The 23,498-nt window shown below is 38.0% G+C and overlaps 2 protein-coding genes across 3 annotated transcripts in view; both read right to left on the minus strand.

Moving 5' to 3' along the window:
- Window positions 1–12,238, minus strand: LOC115235441 (integrator complex subunit 3). Of its 2 annotated transcripts, XM_029807246.1 has the most exons (15): window positions 11,996–12,238; window positions 11,572–11,781; window positions 11,274–11,427; window positions 11,108–11,208; window positions 10,798–10,991; window positions 5,980–6,133; window positions 4,934–5,532; window positions 4,267–4,828; window positions 3,963–4,158; window positions 2,651–2,789; window positions 1,770–2,318; window positions 1,588–1,681; window positions 1,111–1,478; window positions 459–1,023; window positions 1–346 (listed from the first exon to the last, which is right to left on the minus strand). In XM_029807246.1, the coding sequence occupies exons 1-15, from the start codon at window positions 12,014–12,016 to the stop codon at window positions 272–274; spliced, it is 3,981 nt and encodes a 1,326-aa protein (XP_029663106.1). In that variant the 5' UTR covers window positions 12,017–12,238; the 3' UTR covers window positions 1–271. The 2 variants fall into 2 exon arrangements, with proteins under 2 accessions (XP_029663106.1, XP_029663105.1); XM_029807245.1 differs by lacking the exons at window positions 10,798–10,991; window positions 11,108–11,208; window positions 11,274–11,427; window positions 11,572–11,781; window positions 11,996–12,238 and having other exon boundaries at window positions 2,651–2,813; window positions 5,980–6,427.
- Window positions 12,239–22,962: 10,724 nt separating this feature from the next.
- The window catches only part of LOC115235467 (RNA polymerase II elongation factor Ell), an 80,951-nt gene continuing 80,415 nt past the window's right edge, over window positions 22,963–23,498 (minus strand). Inside the window, exon 10 of the mRNA XM_029807283.1 lies at window positions 22,963–23,419. Within this exon, the coding sequence (XP_029663143.1) occupies window positions 23,171–23,419 (249 nt within the window). The 3' untranslated portion in view covers window positions 22,963–23,170. The remainder of the gene's footprint in view (window positions 23,420–23,498) is intronic.

Raw genomic sequence — 23,498 nt, forward strand, 5'->3', positions numbered from 1 at the left:
TTTTAATAAAACGATTCAACAATAACAATCAGAGTCTCTGGCAATTTTGCTGTTGCTCTGAGCAACATTTACGAAACATATTAAAGGTTTTTCTGAATATATGTATACCTCTCCGCGTTTTTTTTTTCATCCTTAACGTACATTATATTTACAAGTCGCGCTAAATAGATCTCTATTTATGTATATCATATTATCTTACTATCCTTAAGGCTAGTTTAGCTTGCTGCACACACGTGACATGGTCCATGTGACATATGAAGACACTGGGTGGTCAGTCGCTATCCGATCCCACTGGATTGATCTTTTTCCTTTTTTTCGCTTGCTTTGGATTCACGATCTCCTCTTCCTGTAAGCGATAAGAAAAAAAAAGATCACTCATCGTCAATTTTTCGCTGTATAGTAATTTTATATATACATACACACGCGTATAATAAAAAAAATATAGTAAAAGAACTTACTTCGCTACTAGAGGTACTATCAATGTGATACCGCGGAAGTGGTCTCTTTGAATTGGATCTTTCTCGTGTGTTAGCACCGGTTTTCCTATGACCGCCCTTACCACTGCCACCACCGGTTCCGGAGGAAACAGTGTGTTTTCTCGCGGAACTACTCGGCGGCGGTGGTTCATTCTCCTCGTTGACTTCGGCAAGTGCAAACAGATCGCCGTAGCTCTTCCTCAGCGAGTCGTTGCTTGCAGCTTGCGCCTGTTGCAGCGCTCTCTGCATACCTTCCGAATGGTACAGCTGTAATTCTGCGGAGGACATGCAGTGCTGACGTAATTGGTCCAAATGACCGAGAACTTGTTCGCCAGTGGGTGGACCAGACTGTTGATTCTGTTTAGCGCCGGAACGTTTTCGTTTATTCGGACTGGTCGCGGGATAACGGGTGCTAAGCAAATTTGCGAGCAGCTCGCCAAGCTTCTCCTCGTAATCGCGACACCAATAGCGTAGTACGGCTACGACAAACATGTCGCCATCGACGCTCTGTCGAGCGAGCAGTTGTCGTAGAAGATCCAACGTAGGTCTATAATATAACATGAAATTGTACATCAAATTATTTCACGATTTATACATGGGTTTTTGATATAAACCGCAGCTATATTTTACTCACTTTTCTTGCTTAAGCATGAACAAAACCGAGGTAAGCGCCTCCGCGTGATTACGAAACTGTAGTTTTGGCAAAACTGGCAGTACGTAATCGATAGGAAAATCGTGCGCGAATATGAGCTGCCAAAAACAGTATTGCTCGAAAGTTTCCCAGTTTAGGCTAGCTGTCAATAACGTGGTGAACGATTCCTTCTTTAGCATCTTCAGATGGCCCTGCATTATTTTACAAACCAGATCCTGCAACTGGCATGAGTCCACCGTAGAGACGACCAGATGTAACAGTTGAACGTTCCCGAGGGTGACATTTTGAAATCCCATGTACACATCGGGCACAAGGTAACATAACATGAATATATTATCTTCATGGCAGAGCTACGGCAAAGACGAAGGTAATGTATGTTACAAAGTTGCTTCAAGAATATACATATACATACATACATACAATATCTAATTTATTTGTACTCAGATATAAAACTTGTACCTTTAAGTCCGATACCAGACATATGTCCAATTTTTTTTCTCGCTGCGCACAAAAATCCTTGTACACCGACGCTTTAACGTCATTCAAAACATTGCTGAAATCAAATAGCGCAATGATAAATGATGTTTTCCTTTCTTTACTGATTACTTTCTTTTTAGAATTAATTTCATTTTTAAACCAACCTCGGCTCGCCTTCTCGTTTCTCTTCTTCTCTGCCCCAGACTTTCAAAAAATAAAGGAGAAGATAACCTATTCGTGGTTGAACTGACTGCATTTCTGCCAGCACCCTAGCCAACAGCTTCCGCCTATTATCCTCCTCTTTGCACAATTGAAATTGATTTCGAAACATAACGAACAATGGGGTGCTTATACTATCGGCTAGCGCTTCCTCATTCAAGTTGTCCGATGGAAAGATCTGCGCCGTGATTTGTGATGATAAGATGGTCGATATGCAGGATGCTAGCGCGGATATCGTCTCAGCGTCTATTTCATCCTCCACGACCATTTGTACTATCCTTTCCATCGTTTGACACCTCGCTTCATTGTCACCTTCCGTGTGCAATGTCTCTATGCTGGTTCTCAACTCCTCCGGCTCCAATATGAGACGCAAATGCGACGTAATGTCCTCCTTCTTCACAACACAATTTGCATTCTTTTGATCATTTTTCAGTTTTACCGTGGACAACGGTATATCCTCCTCGTCGTCTTCATCTTCCACCTTTGTTACTATCCTAAAATATAAATAAATTCGCATAATTGATAACTTATGTCTGAGATGTTTAATCTTTTTGGTTGGAGAATGAGCATAGTCATTGAATCTAGCTGAATTGAGCTGAACTGGCTACACTAGTTTAGAGTTTATCTCTTCCTCTCCACATTAGAAGGAGAAAGATAAATCCTTAACTAGTAGCAGCCAGTTCAACTCAGTTCAGCTATAAAGAACAGACCCATTGTAGGATACAATGTTTGTTGCGGTCAAAGAATGCCTATATTCATGCTGTTTTATACGTGCGAAAAGACTAATATATATACTGTTATAGATTTGATATAATAAATAATCAACCTGAGAGAAGACTCCTCCTCTTCGTCACTAAACGCTGGTTCTGTATCCTGTGCCACATGATTATTCTCCATGGTAGAATTTGTGGTATTCTCTACTACAGCCCCTGGATTGTGCTCCTTGTTGAGCTCTTCCATTTTACCTGAATATTTCATAACCTTATTACCTGCTTAAGGACATGATGTAAAAAGTTAGTAAGCGATAAATGTGCTGAAAGCTAAAAAGAGTGAATCGTCAGATTTGGCGCAAAGAAAAAAAGTTTTTGCGAAGAAACACTCGACGTCACATACATGTGGCATTTCCAGATGTCTAGCGTACTTCCATAGAAGTAAGATTTTCTTAGTGTCTTTCCATATTTTCGAAATACATATTCCAATTTCGAAACCATTTGCATTAAACTTTTATCCAGTTAAAAAATGCCATATTGCATATGGAGCCAAGCATAAATTTTCTTCAATTTGTTGATTTGACTTTTATGTCGAGATTTTATATTATTGTAGAAAGGGATAAATTCTAACACATACACACACATACACACACAAAAGCGCCGGCGCATATACAGGATTTGTGATAAACACTATACATGAAATTATACAAGACAACAAAGGAAATATTAATATTGTTTAAATTTCACATATTTTGTATTAATATATGTACATAATGTATTTTTTTTGAATATGCAAGTACTTGCAAAGTACGATTGGTATCACAATAATTGAGATATTTTTTTTAATGTTTTTCTGAACGTATTCCATATCTAAGAAGAGAAATTGATTTCTAATGTTTCAAAATGAGATAATCAAAACCGTCAGATGCTTTTTTATCAGGGGTGTCTCTCTCTCTCTCTCTCTCTCTCTCTGTCTGTCTGTCTCTCTCTCTCTCTCCTCAAAACTTGTAAAAAAATTTCCTGAAAATTCTCTAATCTCCTTCAGATATTTTTATTCAAAATTCCAGGTAAAGAGAATATTTTAAAGATTTTTTGATATAATTTTCTAAATTAAGTTTTTTTATTGTACGCGTTTTCTAATGCTTTTCACTCACACGAAAAGAAAAACACAGAGTCACTTAAGTTTCAAGTGCTAGATTTGCAAATGTACTAAAAAAAAAAGTGAATAATTTTTGTAAGATACACATTTCTCACTTGCATAACTTTGTCATTTTTTTATCACTAAAAATTACAATAAAAAAAATGTGCACTGCATATTCAATATTTTATTAAGTCGTTGAATAAATAGAGATAGATATATATTTATCATATGCAGGATGCGAGAAATTGTGTTAACGAAAGACTTGCATGCAATAATAATAATTTTACCAGGATCTGTATTCGGTGGTAGGCAAAATTCCTTGAAGGTTTCCCGTATCTTGCTCCGTAATTCACGATCCAGTTTCGGGCTATCGAATAACGGGTATAGGCTAGGCAAAACGCGTTTCTCCAAAATTTGTCGCAACGAAGAAAATATCCCATTTCTCACCTTGTCCGTTAGCGCAGGATAAAAGTTTGGAATTATCTACGAACGAATCGTATTTTTGTATTTAAAACGAAGAGATTCACGATGAAACATTACAACAATAAAAATGCGAGCGTCTTGACGTCATGACACATTTGCACAACTTACCCTGCATAAAAAATCTAGAAGGGTGGCAGTGACGGGTGGATGAGACCGCATCGAATTGTGCATGACGAGGATCGCCGGCTCGATATTCATGATGTTGTCCTTGTCTGGTTCGAAGAACAGCCAATCATAAAACAAGGCCAGTTTTGCGTTGCTAGCAGCTACGGTGGAAGTGCACGTTGTGAATAACCAGCCTATTACCGCCCATCGTGGTATGATGTCGGAGCACAGCAGCTCGTTCGTGGGATGTATGACTCCGACGATGAATCGAATAAGATCGCATCTTAATGACTGAGATTCAGGCGTTGCCAAGTACTGCCTCTGGAACCAGTCCTGATAGCGCTTGTGATTACCGAAACGGACATTACTGGTGAGAAATACAAGTTTCCTCTCCATGTCCGGTGTCAAGCGAGATTGTAAAAATCTTCTCGAAGTTCTGGTTTGCAGCAACTGGAGAACGCCATTAAAATTTGGGCAGAGGCTTTTCGAATTGAGCAGTATATCTTTCCACAATGCCTCGAACTCCGGTATTCTCGCAACATTCTGCAGTAAACGAACCAAATCCCTGCGAACAAAAAAATATAATTGAGGACATTAGTTTTTGTCCGATAATTTGTTATTTGGGGAGTATTAGTCTCACTACTTTGTAGTGGTTAACTGATATATGTACCTTCCAATAGCTAGACAGTCTGCCATTCGCTCCCTTATCAGAGACACTGTAAAGGTCACTTCCTTTTGCCGTAATCCAGCCAAGTGAGGCGCGTTATGGTCTTCTATTAACCGCAAATACGTGTATACAATTGATGCTACTAAAAAAGGGAACTTGTCCAACCACGCTCGATTCTCTTGAAAAATATCTAAGAGAGCGTCAACAAGGAATAAATTTCTTGGGGAGATATCCCCACCCGCAGCATGCCTCAACAAACTTAAACAAAGATTATCCACATTAGTTACACTAGTCCTTATCATTTCCCTCAGCAACCACAACAGCTGACTTCTAGTGACGTCATTTAATCTCAAATATTTCTCCAATACTAATTGATTAAGGTGAAGTAGCACAATGGCAAGGCCATCTCGCGTGATTAACGTTAAGTCTCTATAACTCTTTGCAGCATTCTGCGAATCTGTCAAGATCACCACTAATAAACCCAATGAAACCTCCTCGTGTGTTTTGTCCTTGCATACTGCATTGTTCAGCGTATCGTGGACTTCCTTCTCTGTAAGTCCTGCAGTTAGATTTTGCAGCATCGAGTGGCATCTCTCCAATTTCTGAAACCATATTGTACCACTTGATTCTCCATAATAAAACAAAACAAAAAAACAAAAAAACAAAAAAAGAAAAGGCACAAGACAATAATGTAAATTTTTATCTAGTTCTTTACAGTAAATCTTTCTTCGAAAGAGCATGAAAGAGTGAAAAGACATGATACAAAATAATTGAAGAAAATTATAAATTGAATAGATGATATAAAATTGAATCTAAATAAAAAAATCGTGATCGAGCTTTCTTTTACAAAATATAAAGAAGCGCGAAAATATATGAAAGATCGCGGCAGGAGGGAAAACCCTCGCGCTATCGTAGATTGAAATTTGGCGGGGAAACGTGCATTTTCGCATGTGGCGCCGTCCGTCACCAACGTGCGCGACCATCGCAACAATGGCGGAGGCCCTCGCACCCGATACGTATCCAGTGACTATTTCAAATATTTATGTTACCTCTTCCAGCTCGTCCTTGTTCTCGATGCAGCTCGTGATGAGTAGCCGAGACGCTGGAGTCTTCGGCTGCTCCATTGCTCGTTGGCTGCGCCGCAGCCGGCCCGTAAACGTTATTCGAGGCCCCGTCGAGCCCTCAGCCCTCAGCCCTGTGCCCCTGGCCGCTTGTGCTCGCCTCCGTGCATCGTGATCGTCTCGCTGGCCTGCTCGTTCGCTCTATCTCTTTCTCTCTCTCTCTCACTCTCTCACTCGTTCGTACCGTCTGTCTCGTTCGCTCCCGCTGACTCTCCCTCCTCGCTCTCTCCCACTACGTGTCCTTTCTCTCTCTTGCTCCCTCTGCTGCCAACTCCTCGACGTTGTCTGTGCCGTGCGCGGACTATCCACTGTGTTTATTCCTCGCTTCGCCACAGGCCTCCCCGACTTGGTGTACCGTTCCGATGCGATTGCGCATTGAGAGAAGCGCCCAGTCGCCGAGAGGGCCCCGCTTCGTGTCGCGGTGCCCCCACTAGCACTCTCCTCCAGTGATCACCGTTCACCAATCAGCTCTCACCAGCCAGTATACACGATGGGTCTAGGTGAGAGGTGAGGGGTGAGGGTACGATAGAAAAGTAGTGCGACTCGCACAGGGTCGGTTTCGCGTAGGGCGCTTTGAGGTGACAGGACGAACGCCGAATTTACAACCCGATGTGACACGTGACAAATTTCACCGCTCCGATTGGCAACTTTCGATAAATAATAAACAAGGAGAAAGAGAGAGAGAGAATGTCGATTTTTTAGTGTATTTAGCTCATCTAATCGTTGTATAATATAATTTATTGGCGCATTTTATATTTATTTTTTCCACAATGTAAAAGAAATTAAACCTGATATTTATTTTCTGGAGATTTTAAGTGCGTAAAGACTGGGGCGTGTTAATAATGGGATGAGCGGAATGAGAACCGGAAGTAAGCTAAGGAGCGAATATTTTCCAGTTTTTACGAAATCCTTGCCAGCTTCGCTCTCGCGCAGCTCTTTTTTGCCTTAACAATAAAAATTTTTCATCGTTTAATCATCCAACGGACAATGGAGCGGATAACGGAAAGCGTCTTCATGGTGGATTACGTTTGCCTCTTTGCGCGGATAAGCTTTGTGCAATTACTACAGAGTGTACGAGTCGTAAACTTCGTCCTTCGTTCGCCATGCGTTATTAATAAGTATATGTTCCCATACAACATAAAACATTACTGCAATGTTGCTGTAACGTTCTATGCTGTATGGGTTAGGACGTTGTAATGAGGCGTGCGGAAATTCCGACAGAGTCACGGCTACGAACTCTGTAATGAAGAGACGGGAAATAGTTACAACATGGTTAAAACTCGCAGATCATGTTATATTATTATGAAATGTTTGGAAAATTGTACGCTTAACGTGCGGGCGAAGAAGGTATGCGTAATAACATAGAGTTCAAAATATAATTGTAGCAAAACATAATTATTTAAGGAGATTTTTGAAAATATTATTTTATAATATTAAGAACTAATATATACTTATATCTAAAGTAAAAGGAAAAATTTATAGGGTTAATAGAAAAGAAAGAAACGTATTTGCTCTTTAGCTAATATTTATATTCACGTTTTATTTAAAATATAAAAGAATTCCAAAAGATACAGATTCATAAATTATATCATAAAATCATTAAAGATGAGAAAAATCCCATTTCGCTAGTTTGATAGAGCCGAGGGTGCGTGGCGCGTGCGAAACTGTGCATGCGCGCGCGCCTGCGCGGACGCGCCATGACGTATACCAAGTACCAAGAGAGATCAGCCATCAGCCGCCTTTAATCGCATTGGGCGTCTCGGGCACGCACGTTCTTCTCGTTTCATCATTTCATCGTTTCGTGTGCGTCTTGACGGAATACATTCTGCGACGCGTTCTAACGGTTGCTTTCCGGGCGAATCCCAGTTTCCAACCTCGAGTCCGCTTCGACCTTTGACTCTGTCCAAGTATCGAAACGAGCTCCAGGAACGAGCTAACACGACACCTCGAATCCGCCGACACCTAACCCCTTGAAATCTTTCCTCTCGCGACGAAAGATTTCTCTCTTTGGAGATATTCGCGTCCGCGTTCCAGGGAACGGTCTCGAGACCGAGATCTTGTCGCCATTTTTCGTACGACGTAACGGGAACGAGTGTTATAAAGCGCGTAACACCGGCGGCGGCCGCGTGCTGTTGATGCTGCTTTTACATAATGGCCATGTTCGCAACGACAGTTGTTGCTATCGTGGCGCTTCTCTTTACGTGATTAAACCGTGCGGCCTGCGGCCTACGGCCTGCGGCCCTAGTCACATATGCACATAATTCACTTGCAGCGTCGCGTGCGTAAAATGCGAGCGTGAGAGAATACCCGCGCAGCTGTGCGACATCGACTATTTCGGAGCAGCGTATGATGAAAACGCGATACGGTGCAATTTCTGCAGTTTTCCCCGTTCATTTCTTTCTTGTCTTTCAGGCGTCGAATTCGATACTGTTTCTTGACGAGTTCAAATTTCGTATAAACTGAGCCGAAATAATTTTTATTCTTGAAAATGGAAATTCTATAATAGAGTCGAGGAAATTCAACAATTGTCACAATAATTACATGAATTTTAATCTACAATTTTTCTATATTGTACAGTTAATATGATCGTAATTCGCGATAATAATGTCTTTTGATTGTGAATTGTATTGCAATTGAAATATGCAGATAATATTCGCGAACTTCTATTTCTGTCGGTTACGCATTTTACTATTAGCTGATTCGCATCATCGCTTATTTATAATAAAGGATCATCTCTTTGGACGCACAGATAAGAGATGCGTGACGTTTCGAGGTTCCGAGAGAAATGATCAGCCAGCTCGACTCGCAATATATGCTTATACTCTTACTACGAATCGTGAACGTAAGAAATAACTGGGCTAACTGTGTATGTGTAATCCGTCTACGAAGTAGAAAACAGATGTAGGAGGGTGGAAGGCGGGGGCGGGAAGGAGGGGTTTAGGAGACTGGACATTAAGGATACATTTTATTAGTGTTATGAAAAACGCGCGAAATTCTGTAGTCAATGCGATTTGCGTTTAAAAATACTAAAAATAAAGATTAAAAATGAGTAAGAAACATATTCTCTATCACTTTGCGAAATTGCTTAAAGCATCAAGTGTAAAAACATTGAGATCAAGGAAGCATTTGCGAAAAAAACCAAGTCAAAAGTCAATGACCGATTTATATCTCTTTTATCTGTTTTTGAGAACATAACTCGTTCGCATTATTGCTCTTGTAATTGTTAATTGTATAACGATCGTTTGTAAAGATAGAATTCGGTAATGACAGTTGATTTTTTTTATCATATTATCACAGTTTTATAAGTCTTATAAAATTCTCTTTGTTACTTCTAATAAAGTAAACAACACATACATATATATACACAACTCTTTCATGCACACACATATACACACATTTACTTGAAAAATAACTCGACCCTTTATGAAATGTCTGTTTACAGACGCAAAAAAATTGACTTGTTGAACTTTTGAAACTGAAAATATTTACTACTTAAACTTTAAGCTATTTAATTAATTCTGGCAACTATCCTTGTTATAGCTTTCTATTCTATTTTTAATTTACTATGAGAATTTAGGATGTAATTTCGAAAATAAATCAAAGTTTAAAACTTTGGAAATCATTCTTTTACTTCTCGCACCACGTATATTTTATTATTTTCCAATACTGTGCGTAACTTGGTTGTACACATGAGACAAAGCGACAAGTTTGAAAGGACAATGTTTTGGGAATCGGGTTGTATTATCCATCGATAAGGCGCTCTGTTTTGTAATCTCATTTTTATTGTGTAACTATGCAGTGTCGTAAATCGCGGTTTGCAGGATGTGTATGTGGCGTATGTGGCTAACGCAGACGGTACATTCAAATCGTAGACGAATAATAAATTGTAAATTGATAAAAATTAAAATAAAATCTATTAGCCTTTTTAAGCTCAATGGGAGGATACTTCCCAGCCGAGAGAAGACTTCGGTATACATATTCAGATATATTTCAATCGCGAAATCTATGCAGATGTGCTATACACATCTGATGTATTATATAGTGTGCAAAAAGTAGAGAAAAGTGCAACATTATCTTATAATACTAGATTGACATGCTTATACTTCGTTATTCGTTGTATAAGAATCACAAGGACGAGTGCGAATTTCAGAGACAATGTTTCTCGCTAAGTGAATTGTAAGAAATACAAATTCTTTGCAATAGGATACTCTTACTATATAGTTTCGGATAAATTTAGAAAATACATGCATACTTTGCTCAAAATTCATACGATAATTAAATGTACTGGCAATGCATGTAATTAATCATTAGCGCATGTTCCATTGAAATTGTCTCTTACAATTTGTAGAAACTATCAAAATTATTTATCATATATTTTGTGAAAAAAACGCGTCTCTTATTAAATGGTAGATTCAATAATTAGTTGATCCATTTTTCATTAATAATAAGTATCGTCTTACGAATTATTTGTATATAAAATTGAAAATGATAATATATCAGAAATGCGAGAAAGATACCAAATTTTTCAACAAAAGATAACAGTGGCATTTAACAATAGACAATAATCTGATCATAGCCAACCATATTATTTTTATCCCTTACATATTATTTTTATATGTTTGGCATTGGGATTTTATTGCATCTCTTATTTTAAATTATTCAAGAATGCGAATTTTGAAACAAATTATCAACACTTACTACGATTTTCCTTTACGGAATCGCTGTCGTGCTTGTGCTTTACTGTACTTTGGATGTTTTTCTTTCTCGTTATTTTTCTCTACGTCGATATTTTCCAGATCTTCCTTTTCCTCAGGGAAGAGATCGATGGGCGGTTCTAATAATGATTTTCTTTGGCATTTTACGAAGTAACGAAACCCTTTTGCAATGCCAAAACCAAGCATGGCTATAGATATCGTTAATAACGCCATCAGTAAAGGATGCTGCAACAGAATACAGAAAGATAATATTACAATCATGACAAAAGAGTAATCTAATCTTAATTATTTGTCCTTGCGCAATAATAACTTCAAAATACAAAGTAAGAATAAAAAAATACCGTTAGAGTGGGCTTGTTTGTAAAAACGTAGTCGGCAATCACAACTATAACTCCTAATATAATGCCGACACCAGCTCCAAGCCATGGTATCTGTTGATCGGCTGTGAAACAATATTTTATTATGTTTCAAGTCTTCACAATTCCAAGATAACTCTATATTACATACCTCTTCTGTCTTTAATCAATGATCTAGATGCTTTGTTCATTGCTTCTAAAATCTTAGGCTCGTTTGGCTGCAAGGACAAGGCTTTGTTGTAAGATTGAAGCGCCTCATTAAAACGGAATGTCCTTAGTTCAACCTCACCTTTTCTAAAATAACCCTGAAAAACAGTTGAGTATATTAATTTCAACGTATTTTTCCTCTACTTTACAAATCTAAAGAAGTTAGGTTTTCAGATTCTTAAGTAATTAATCTATTATTTGTTGTATTGAATTTGACTTATTTGAGAATATATCTCGTGTACTTTAGACCAGTCAGGTTTTAGTTGGATAGTCATCAGAGCATCCTCCATAGCATAATGATATTGTCTCATCATTAGAAAAGCAAAGGATCTGTTACTGTAGAGAGAAAAATTCTGCGAATCTAGCTTGATGGCGTGTGTGTAATGAAACATTGCCTCCTCGTATTTCTGTTCCTTGACGCATGCATTTCCCTGCTGCTTAAGATTGTCCACCTAAATGAAAAGAAAAATACCTTATTCGTTTTCTTCGCACTACAAAATAATATATGCATCAGTGTTTGGAGGTTAATAGGAGAGATTTGTCTCTCATTCTGCACCATGTAATTAATGTAGAGAACATTATATGATGGCGCATGATTTTTCATACAATGTTATCTATCTAATACATCGTTAAGATATGATTGCAAAAATTTTGATATAAACTCACCTCTGTTTCTCGCGCGTTCATTATTATTTCTGTTTTTCGCAGTTCGGTTTGAGAAATAACTCTCTCACGGAGAAATAACGATAAATTGTTTGAACATTCTCCTTTAAATCATTATCGGGATCTTTTCTCGAATCAAATATAATCGACAATGAAAAGCAGACGAACATCTGTCATGTCCACCGACCGGTGGGTGCAACGCGCGCGCGCGCGCGCGCTTTTGACATGTGTATGTACATATGATTCTATTTGCGCGTATGGTATTGCGCACGCATTATATATTTTCGATTGCTATAAAAATAAAAGCATACACATATCATTGTTGGGGGGGATGATATAAATCTTAATCACACGTTATATATTTACATACAAATCTTTATCACATTATATGTTGTACATTTCGCTTTATATCATATATAGATTATTTTTCACTGTTTTGTTATATATTTCTACTCTTAAAATATGTAATATATATATATATATATATTACATATATAGACCCCCATACAGTGCAGAACATTTTGTGTGCAGCAACATTGTGGCAATGTTCTGTGCTGTATGGGACGTAAAAATATTCTATGCTGTGTATATTTTTATTTGCATCTGTATCGTATATATATTTTATTTTTTTGTAAATAGATAAAATATATCGCGTAGTGAAAAAAGAGGAGGGAAAATTGTGGCAGCAAAAAAGTTCAAAACGTCGTTTTTCGTTCATGATTTTAATGTTCGAAATTCATTTCATACAAATTAAGTGGGGAGAGTTATAATACAAACTTAAGATATATACATCAATATTTCGTGAAACTGCTCACACAGCTATGCAACTTATATTTGTTAAATATCCGCTGGATCACCATTCTCGTATCGTTAACCATCTTATTACCTCTCATCTTTTTTTTATATGATTTTTTCTGTCCTTTTATGAGTTAATCTCGCCGTACACTATGCAACAAAACTTGGCAAGTCGTTCGAATAAATATAGTATTTTTTTTTTTTTATTATTTTAATTATCCGCGGCGCCGTGGAACATCGATCTTTGCGTTTCGAATCGAAGAATCGGCATTCGAGTTGTTTTCGCAAATGTCTCGCGATATATTCTTTTGGAGGTCATATAAAAAATCCGGCGAAAAATATCTCTTAGACGTTCGACGAGATGCGCCACGTTTGTGCCACAAACGAGCTCTACGCGAGCGAGTCGATATATTCTCTCTTTCGATGCATATTTATTCATCTGTTGCATCTAATATCGGATGTTTCGCGCAGTCGCCAATTGTCCCTTTATCCAGCACGCATTATACATTATACGATATGGATTGGACAAGTTCGAAAGTTTAAAGACAACAAGTTAAAGTAAAAAACTCGTTTTCAGAATGGCAGATCGATTTTTGACAAAAATATTTTTCCAGCGTTCTTCAGGACTTTCGAAAACATTCGATATATCACACATTTTGACGAATGCGACTTTTGCGAAAAAATGGACAGAAATTGTTGAGACACTTACGAAGAACAGATGAGCTTCTTTTTCATTGCCCGCGAGAAGCTCGATGCGATTTGTATTGCACGTGTGGGACGGAAGTCACCGGATGTGTTTTGTGGCCTATCAATTTCCGACTCGTCCCCGAGAGATCGTTGCGCATTATTTTTTTTTCCACATCGCGATATAACACGAGCTTAATATGTTGCCAAATCAATCGGAATTAATTTAATTTTATAATTCATCAATAACATAAAATCAATTAATTCGCCGCGCGCGTACGAGCGTTCGTTTTATCGTTTTCGTTGTCGGGTTTTGAACTTTAAACCCGCACAATCGTGGCGAATCTTTCCCCGTGTATAATATTTTAACTTGCCGTTCGATTTACGTTACAGACAAACTTTGCGCGTAATGACAAAAGACGATACGCACACGCAACAATCGAATAGAATCCGCTCGCTTTGTTTCTCTCGCTCCATGTCTCGCGCGCGCGCACGCGCGCGCGACTTTCAACCGAATCAACGCAACTGGAAGAGATTAACAATGAAAGTTTAGCTAGTTGAAATTATGTACAAATTAAATTAGTGTAACAACGGAGAGAAACGCCAGAGAGACGGAAAAAACGCGCCGATTCTCCGCTCGATTGCGGTCCCAATATGTACATATCTGTTCGCGCGCAAATCACATCATCATCGCATGCGTAATTATCATCGCGAATCGCAGATAGACGATCTGTTGCTTGCCAAACGCACGCAACGGAGACGCATCGCTTCTTTTCTTATGCATTCGTGTAATATCAAACACATTCAAACTCATTGTCAGCTTCATTCATTTTAAACTTCAGCATCAGCATCATCATCATCATCATCATCATCATCAATTTCATAATTTTATTGAATTAAAAGTTGGCGCATTTTATTATATATTGATATAATTACGGGCAACGCGTTTTATCTGATGTTATATCTTCATCCACGTGAATTATCGTATCGTATCGTATCGTCGATTGAGTCGACTCGCTTTTCTCTCTTTCTCTCTTATCACTCATTTTTTTGTTGCGTGGCTTTTTTCCCTCGCTTTTTTTCTCATGCACGATTCTCGAATAGAAAAGAAAGCACGAGCACGGCCCGAATTCGAAAACGCGGAGAAGCTCGTGTGGAACGTGATGAAATAATTCTTACGGGTTCTTTCGGCGAGAGAAACCGCAAAACGAATATCATAGAAAAAAGAAATAATATTAATTATTCATAGTGCAAATAGCTTGAACAACGCGCAATCGGTCTTAAAAAAGGGTGCCTAGCTAGGAAGGAACGCTATGTATATTTAGGAAAGTTTTTTGGCAGCTCGGTATATAGTTTGGAGCACTTTGAAAAATGGAGCACGAATCTAACGTTTCACTTTACGACAAAAACGATAAAATAAATATCGAATGTGAAGATCGTCACGTGTGTCGCGCGCGAGCAGATAAAAATTAAATCTTTGACGACCCGTTAAATATTTTACGCTCCATCGGTTTGCACCGGCGCTGACATTTTTTAAATTGCCCCTGTTTTTAACGGGCCGTGAAAAGATTGACGACGCGTCGATTCAACGTTCGTTAGACGAAATTTAGAACAAAAACAAAAACCGGTAATATATCAATCATGACGGATTAGGTTTTTATCACGGAATTTTTCGCTACGTGTAGAAACAAGGTACAACTAATTTCACATAAAAGCTGCACGATACCTTTGCTGTTTGCAGAAGACGAGAATTATTATCGGGATGGAAGGGATAAAATTGAGAAGCAAGATTGGATCTCGTCTCGACCTTGCCGATATTATATAATAAGTTTATCAATTTGGATTCTTGAGGACCGCTTGGTAAAGATCGACCGCAAAGGTAGGAATATCCTGATAATCCCTTTATTAGGAGAGTCGCACACCCCGAAATCGCCTCGCGAGCACGACAATTGCACGTCCCGGTACAAAATCGAAGACACGATCGGAAAGGTCGACGTAGCACCGAAGGCGGGAAGGCGGGAAAGCGCAAGGAGATTGGGACACAGAGAGAAACGCCGATTGAATTTATTAACCCTCCTTATTCACCTCTCTTTTACCCGTAAATTATACCTAATATAATTAAACACACGCTAATTAAACAGTTAGATTGCCGTTGTACGGAATAGAGTATACATACAGGAGGATGGCCACAGCTCTTCTAGCCTTAATTTAAAACTTAATCACCGAGTTATATTACACACAAAGTAAAATGGCGATGCGAACAAGTTTTCATTGACGAAAGAGCAAAGTGTATCGGAGAGTTAACAAGGGGAAAGAAAAAAAAAAATGTGCGTTTCCCTAAACTGATCGATCGGCGGCACGTTCCACGCGAGCAAATCCCGAACACGAGCCCGCGACAAATCCCTTCTCGCTAACAATATAATTCTTCTTTATTTGCATTTTCGCTTTGTATACTTTAATTAGTGAATATAATATATATGTATAGGTAATATAATTGCAAATACAACTATATATAATGAATATACGAGCCTTTGTCAGGGGGAGCAATGCAGTCGTCATCAATAAAAGTCACGGGGTAGTACATTGTATACCTATATATGCAATCTTGAGTCGCCCGGTCGTCATCATAATCATCATTATCATCTCTCATGCTCTCTCTCTCTCTCTCTCTCTCTCTTTCTCTTTCTCTCTCTCTCTCTCTCTCTCTCACACTTTCACTCACTCACTCGCTCACTCACTCACTCGCTCAATCACTCACTCACTCACTCACTCTCACTCTCTTTTTTTCTCTCTTTGCGTCGCAGCGCAAAAAACTTAGCCGAAAACGCACGTACGAGTGTGTCTCTTCGTGTATATATATCTATTATATATATATACGTATATAAGTTTATTTTCTCGTCGTTCCACCTGCTTCTCCTCTCGCGTGATCGGTGCTGAAAACTTAAGACTATCCTTTCGCGCTCCTTAAGTCACAATTGTCAGTCATCCGAGCGCGCTTTTTAAAAGACCTTTCTCTCTTTTTTATTATTTTCTTAAGCACTTACAAAATATCTCTTCGCTCCTTCAATCGAGCACGCGGCGACCGATCTCTCTTTATCTCTCCCCATTCGGCGAAGCTGAACATCATTCGCGTCGAGTTCGCAAGTTTCAAGCCTGCGTATCGATACTGATCAGCTTCTTTCTTTCTTTTTAATCAGAGAAAGAGAAAACTATTTTTTTCGGCGATGCATTTTTTTATTCTTAAGGCTCGTGCGATCTCTTCATTTACAATGATTGAAATTTCGAAAAAGTTGCTCGACAATTAATTCAAAGATTTTTTTTGTATATTCGATCGCAATAATTTTTAAGTAATTACGAACCTTAAACAATTGACGAGATCAGTCTCCAGCGTCTCGCGGACTAATCTTTATTCTGATATGGGCGTTAATGACGGGAAAACGCGCGAACGTTCGATGCGAATCGATGATCCATCAACCATCATCGTATCGAACAATCTCTTTTTTCGTTCTCTTCTTCGTTCTCTCCTTATCCTCGCTTCTTCACGATTCGTTTTAATCTCTAAGGCGCATTTTTAAGTTATATATAGCGAATCTCTACGACCGGTCGCAATGGACCATATTTCTATCCTCGACGCTTTCTCTGTGTCTGTAACGTCGCGTCAACCCTTTATCTACGGATATTCTTTATCTGGGTCCCCATTGAACGCGTATCTGTCTTCGCCACATATTTTCTCATATTCTCTCATATAATCGAACAAAAAGGAATGATTTCGTAACTTCGCGAGATATATTTTACATGCGCGTATATAAAATATCGCAAAGAGCTGCTTATTCCTTTTATAATTAATCGTATATAATTTTAAGGACAGACGCGGATCCAACGAATTGTATGCAGTAGACAGAGGGTTAACATCGTTCTTTCAAAGAAAGAAAGAAAAAAAAACTTCTTAATGCGTGTTATCGTCTCGGCGATTATATTATTACGAAGTTCCTAACAACACATCACAGTCAAAAAGTATATTGTTATAAGATCAAGGGGACGTTGATTCCGCTGTATACGCTTGATTTTCTATCGAGCAAATAAGTAACACGGGGGAAGCGAGTAAAGCGGTAAAAACCAGTAAATATATATATATATGTGTGTAGGAGTGACGAAGAATAAGTTTCGTTGTTCGTTCATCCCTTTATAGCTGTATCAAGTTATGATAGGTAGAATTTTCTCGAAACAACTGACTTATTGAATTATTGCAAAATTCAAAGAAGATACGAGTGATTGCAACCTGTTGACCAGAATCTTTGCCTCCTTGCGAGAACCGCGATAAGAAGGAAAAGAAGAAACACTGCAAACGCGATGATTCCGGATCGAAGATTCTGCTCGGGACCGAATTCCTGTACTAACAATAGGATAGGTAGCTGCACTTTGCTCGCCGATTTTCTCTGTTGGGAGAAGGCCAGGCATCGCCTTTCCAAATTGTCGGAACGGAGGAAAGCGAGTTTTTTGTCTCGATTCTCTCCTATGTCGGATGATCTAATGACGAGACTCCGTCAGGACAATTTGCGAAGATCGTGAAAGCAACGGAGCAGCTCGTGCATGCCTCCGCACGTGATATGCCTCTCGTAAAACGAAGAACGGATATATTCATCAAATGATATGTCACGACTTCCGCGCGATCGAATAATCTCGCGCTCTTGCCCGACTGAAATGTTCATTTACTGAAATGTCCGAATCGCATTCGCATGCTGATGATTCTAGAGATATGCGAGAATCATTACGGGAATCTCAATCTGTCAGATCGTTATGACGAATACTGATTAATTCGCCCATTTATTTTTCTCGATTGATATCTTATGACGGATTTGCTAAATATTATTTCAGCACCGATGCTTTCGACGAAGGAAGAATGTTTGCTCCGATTTGTGTGTATATCTCGAGAATTAAGAGTTTTCTTATTGTGAAGAGAGAACAGGGAGAACGATTCGAAGATATGCAAACAAATTTGATAGAGAAACTCGCTGCGGAATTCAATTAAACAGGACTCAACTACTACGGGAAAAAAAGATATCTTCCCGATATTTGTATTGCCTGGGAAAGTTTTACGAAAGTAGACACTTGTCACTCTCGTTTGACACTCTCGTAGATTCCGAGAAATTGTCGAGTCTTGATTCGAGGAAAAATAGACAATCGAAATATGCGAGAAAAGAGCAGAAAGAGAGGCACGGGGAGGATCAATGGTTATATACATATATATAAACCTTATGTAACTTTTTAATCTTTATGTTTTAATTCCACGTTATTATGCTTATCTTCGACTCGAGTATACCGGCTAATTTCGTCGTTATCGTATTATCAAGGAAGAAACTTGCGAGTTCTCGTAGCCGAAAACTTGTATTATACGTCCCTTATCAATCGCTTTGCACGTATATAATGCACGTAAGATTATACTATTTATGTGTATATGTGTCTATGTAGATGTGTATACATACATATTATATACAATAAATTCACGCTTCGCTAATATTGGCACTTGGACACTTTTTGTTTACTCAACAAATCGAGAAAGAGAAAGAGAAAAAATGAATGAGAGAGAGAGAGAGAGAGAGATTAGGCTGCTCATCGTCTTATTTCTTTTGTCAACCGACCATATCTATTATCGCCAACGAAGGAAAAAAAAAGAACGAAGAAGTAACAAAGAATCTTAAAATCACAAAGTACTACGATCTCTCTCTCGCGTATGTAAGGTAACTCGCTCTTTTTTACACGCCCTTTCTCAAGTTGCGACGAGCAACGCACGAATCGCGCGTGAAAGATGCGTGTCAGCTTGTAGATAAATCGTGTGTGTATATGTATGTGTATGTGTTGCGAGCCAGTTTTCTTTCCTCCTTTCAGCGGACAAAAAAGAAACCCGGATGCGGCACACGGTAAGCCTTATTATCTCTTGGACCCTCTTCTCGCAATCATATCTTATTCTTTTGTGTTTCTTTTCTTTCATCTACGTATTCTCTTAAAGTGGACGACACAGTTGGACGTGCGCACGGTAAGTAACTTATTATAGAGTTTTGCTACATTCTTTCTTGTTGCGCCTTCTCTCCTTGCTTATCAACAATGTCTTCCGTCTTTTCGCCGCGAGACCAGCCTCAAATTTCCGTGTGTCTATACACAGTTCGCGGTTCGCTGGTCATTAGAATGCCCTTACTACTACTTTTTTTTTTAATCCGGATGGATTTTTTCTTTCTCTTTTGTCTAATTCTTGAATGTACTCGATTGTCGTCAGCCTTCATCAAACGATATCAAGAACTAGTATTGGTCAAAGTTAGTGCGCAAGCCTTACCCGGCTCGCCATGATGGCGGAAGCCAACGAATTGAAAATCGTCACGAACGATCAACGTTGTCAACTCTCACGAGATGGGAGGGAAGAGGGATCAGAAATCGAGAAAGAGAAAGAGAAAAAATGAATGAGAGAGAGAGAGAGAGAGAGAGAGAAACAGAAAGAAAGACAGACAGACGGACAGACAGACATAAACGAACTTTGATAGTCATTTGGATTTTTTGAGCACGGATATGATCGTGTCTGCCAAGCATCCACTCATCCGATCACGGACGGAGCATAACTCGACGACACTTAGGATGGTAGTTTAGAGGCAGTATATATAGAACGTGTATCTTAACACGTATTTAAAAATAAGGACACTGTATTTCGCCGCGTGGTGCACTGAATTCGACTATCTGGACGTTGAACCAACACCTATCGCAACTTGGAAATAAGTGGATATATGTATATATCCATGTTTAGCGAGTATCCAGGAGAGGAACAAGGCTACACCCACCGTGAGTTCAGCAAACTCAGGAGAATCTTTTTCAGCGGTATCGAACGAGACCCACCTTTCGAGCCACAGGGACGAGATTATTTTATCAGTTTGTAAGTTTTGATTCTCTTCCATAAATGCCAATTTGCAGCTTTTACACATACGAGAGATATTTTCGCACACATTTATAGACGTTCTCTCAATAAAACGTATGCGCGCACGATCCTACAACGAATTCATCTGCCAAACAATCGAGAACAATACGACGATATATCTCTTCTCTTTCTACTTAAAAAACAACTATCCCTAATAATGATAGTATTTTCTTGCGAAATAATAACGTAATCACACGATAATCAAGGAGCAAGCGTTAAACGTTGAACGCAGCGTTAAGAGCACTTACATTCATTGAAAAACATAACTATCTGGACCTGGACAATTCTCAAGTTCATGGGAAGTGATGAACGCGAAAGAGAAACCGGGCTGTTGCTTCGCTTAAGTTAACGCAATCGATATTCGTATTTTCTATTATCTCTCTGAACACGGTTTCAGTTCAGTCTCTTTGGCACTTTTTATAATCTTTCTCGGTTGAATTATTAAGACAATCGATTGGTCGGTCGACTTACGAGAATGATTAATCGAAGCGAGTGTTCTTGCCGAAGTTCCGGTATTAATTCGAAGTTAACAAAGAATATCGCCTTTCGATTTTTATACAACGTGATCGCAGCGATACTATTTACAAATGGTACAACTTACAAAGGACTGGTATATGTGGTAACTACAGACGTTAAATGAAAAGCTCTCGATTTTCGGTGAGCCTTTATCGAAGCATCATATACCAACTCGAATCTGTAATATGGCACGGCGCAAAAGTCGCTAACCGGTAGGAAAGTCGGTTCCATTCGTTACTCGGTGAATATAAAGTGAAAATTGAAAACAAATGCAAAAATTAATATAATATATGTATACTTTTTTTTCATTACATCTTTTATAATGCAAGAAGATCTGTGTGAGCAGACTATAATTTATTTATCATTGCGAATATAATGATTTAAATATATCGATCGATTCCTTCATCTTCAGATAAGACCAACGGAAATTCCGATTATATTCGATTTTACGATCAGTTAGTTATCTATATCATCATATAAACGTATACTATACAGATTTAATATTCTAGTCCTATACAGATTTAATATTCGCGTGCATATATTTATATATTTAATATATTTTATTATAGCGTAGCTTATCGTGATATTTAACACTGTGCCATATATTCGATTAGAGCGAGGTTCTTTCGATGCGAATTCTTCGACATTTCACCTTACATTTTTAACCGAAATATTGTTCGTCATTTATATTATGTGACCTCGAAAAGGGTTCGCATAGTTCGCATTTTAACCTATTGAGATTACATAACTAGAATGACTTTTATAATGTTTTATATTGCACAATTACGAAGAAAATTATAGTTGTGTTTTGTGATAAAAAAAATTCATTCGATAACATAATGGATTTAATATATTTATTATGTAGTATATGTATATATATATATATTAATCAATTATAAATAACTAGATGTTTTAAACCAAGAGAAATCGATGAACAACCCGCAATTATTTAATGTTCAAAATATCTAAAATTTATAAATTCGATTAAGTATCAGATGGTAATACAATTATGCGTGTTTCAGTTGTATATAAAAGAGAGAGAGAGAGAGAGAGAGGAACAAACATAATTCATGAATCATTCTAAATGTTCTTACTGATAAATTATTAAAATTTAATATCACGCGACAATCCTAAAAATATGCTCAGAAGCGATATACATATACTTCGAAAAAATAAAATCACGAGTGTAGGAGAAATTTCAACGAGGAGGAGATACACATATGAGGCGATCAAATTCATCATTGTCATATTCAGCAGATCGTCTTCGTGTCTAAAATTTTTCGTAAGAATTTTATATCTGACAAACATTTTTACTGCTCTCTCTTTTTATACCCACGGCTCGATGGACGGTTTTGGGTAAATATACTCATAGTTGTCGAAAACGTAAATGTTGAACAATAAAAAACTAAGATTGTCCCGAAGAAGCAATATATCGTGTCAAAGTTGATCATTTAAAATAATGTATGAGAAATGTTTAATCTATTAATCGTTAGAAAACGAGTCAAGTGTTTCAAGATTAAGCTAGTTTTTATATAGTCGATCGATTAAAAATAACAAACACACTAATAAATACCGAAAAAAAACATTTACTATAAAAATTTCAGAATTCATGTGTTTGTTAGATTATACATAAAAAATATGTAAAATAAAACTGATTTATTGATATCTGATTTAAATTTCGAAAACGCAGTATATGAATGGAAATTGTTTGATAATCTTTAGTATGACGAATAATTAGAAAAAAAATATTGTATAATTTGGCATCGTAAGTTTCCATTACAAATTCACTCAAAAAGATCACCTGAAAATCGCGATGTACTTGATATATCTAGATACCGTCTGTATTTTATATATCTGAATGATAATAACAATGATTGTGCAATAGTAATAATAATTAAAAATAATATTAATATAATTACAATATAATTAGCGTTAATTGTAATTAAAACAATTATTTTTTATGCGGATTATTACGAGCACTGTACACAACAATATTGTTCTTTAATGATGGGATATTGCAAGATGTGTTATGAATATCATACACGAGACCTTGCGACCTCAAGTCACTTGACTTTTCGGCGATGAAATCCAGGAACCATGTGGACCGTGAAGGATCAGCCTTGGAACTTGCCGACAAAATGCAAATTCTGCGACAATGTTGACAGTAACGTACCGACAACCGAGAGGAGGAGGCGGGGAATAAGAGGTGGTCTTTTCAGTTTGTGTCAGTAATGCCGACTGTCGAGATCCCCGATGTTTACATTAGTGCTCGCAGTCGTGGTACTAACTATACCGCTATCAACATTGGTCACAATCGACACCGTGTCGACAGTGTTTTCGGTTTCGTACTCTAAGATCAATCGTTTTATGTGGCTCAGCTTATCGTGCAGATAATGAAACCGTGTCTTCATCTGCTGGTATACGCGGTTTTGCTTAATTTCCTTATATTCACGCTGTATCTGTTCCGTAGTTGCCTGAAAACAAGAATAAAAACAAAAAACACCGTATTAGTATTGATATTCGTTCATTAATTCGAGAAAACGGATATCTCTA

Source organism: Formica exsecta, unplaced genomic scaffold (genome assembly GCF_003651465.1).
Source record: "Formica exsecta isolate Colony F162 unplaced genomic scaffold, ASM365146v1 scaffold222, whole genome shotgun sequence".
NCBI lineage: Eukaryota > Metazoa > Arthropoda > Insecta > Hymenoptera > Formicidae > Formica > Formica exsecta.

Coding starts and splice junctions, on each gene's coding strand:
- LOC115235441 (XM_029807246.1), bottom strand. CDS start 12,016: ATGAACGCGCGAGAAACAGAG. Junction 6,134..10,797: donor GAGAAAGAAAAACATCCAAA/GTACAGTAAAGC, acceptor ACAAGCGGCCAG/GGGCACAGGGCTGAGGGCTG. Junction 1,024..1,110: donor TTCATGCTTAAGCAAGAAAA/GTGAGTAAAATA, acceptor GTTATATTATAG/ACCTACGTTGGATCTTCTAC.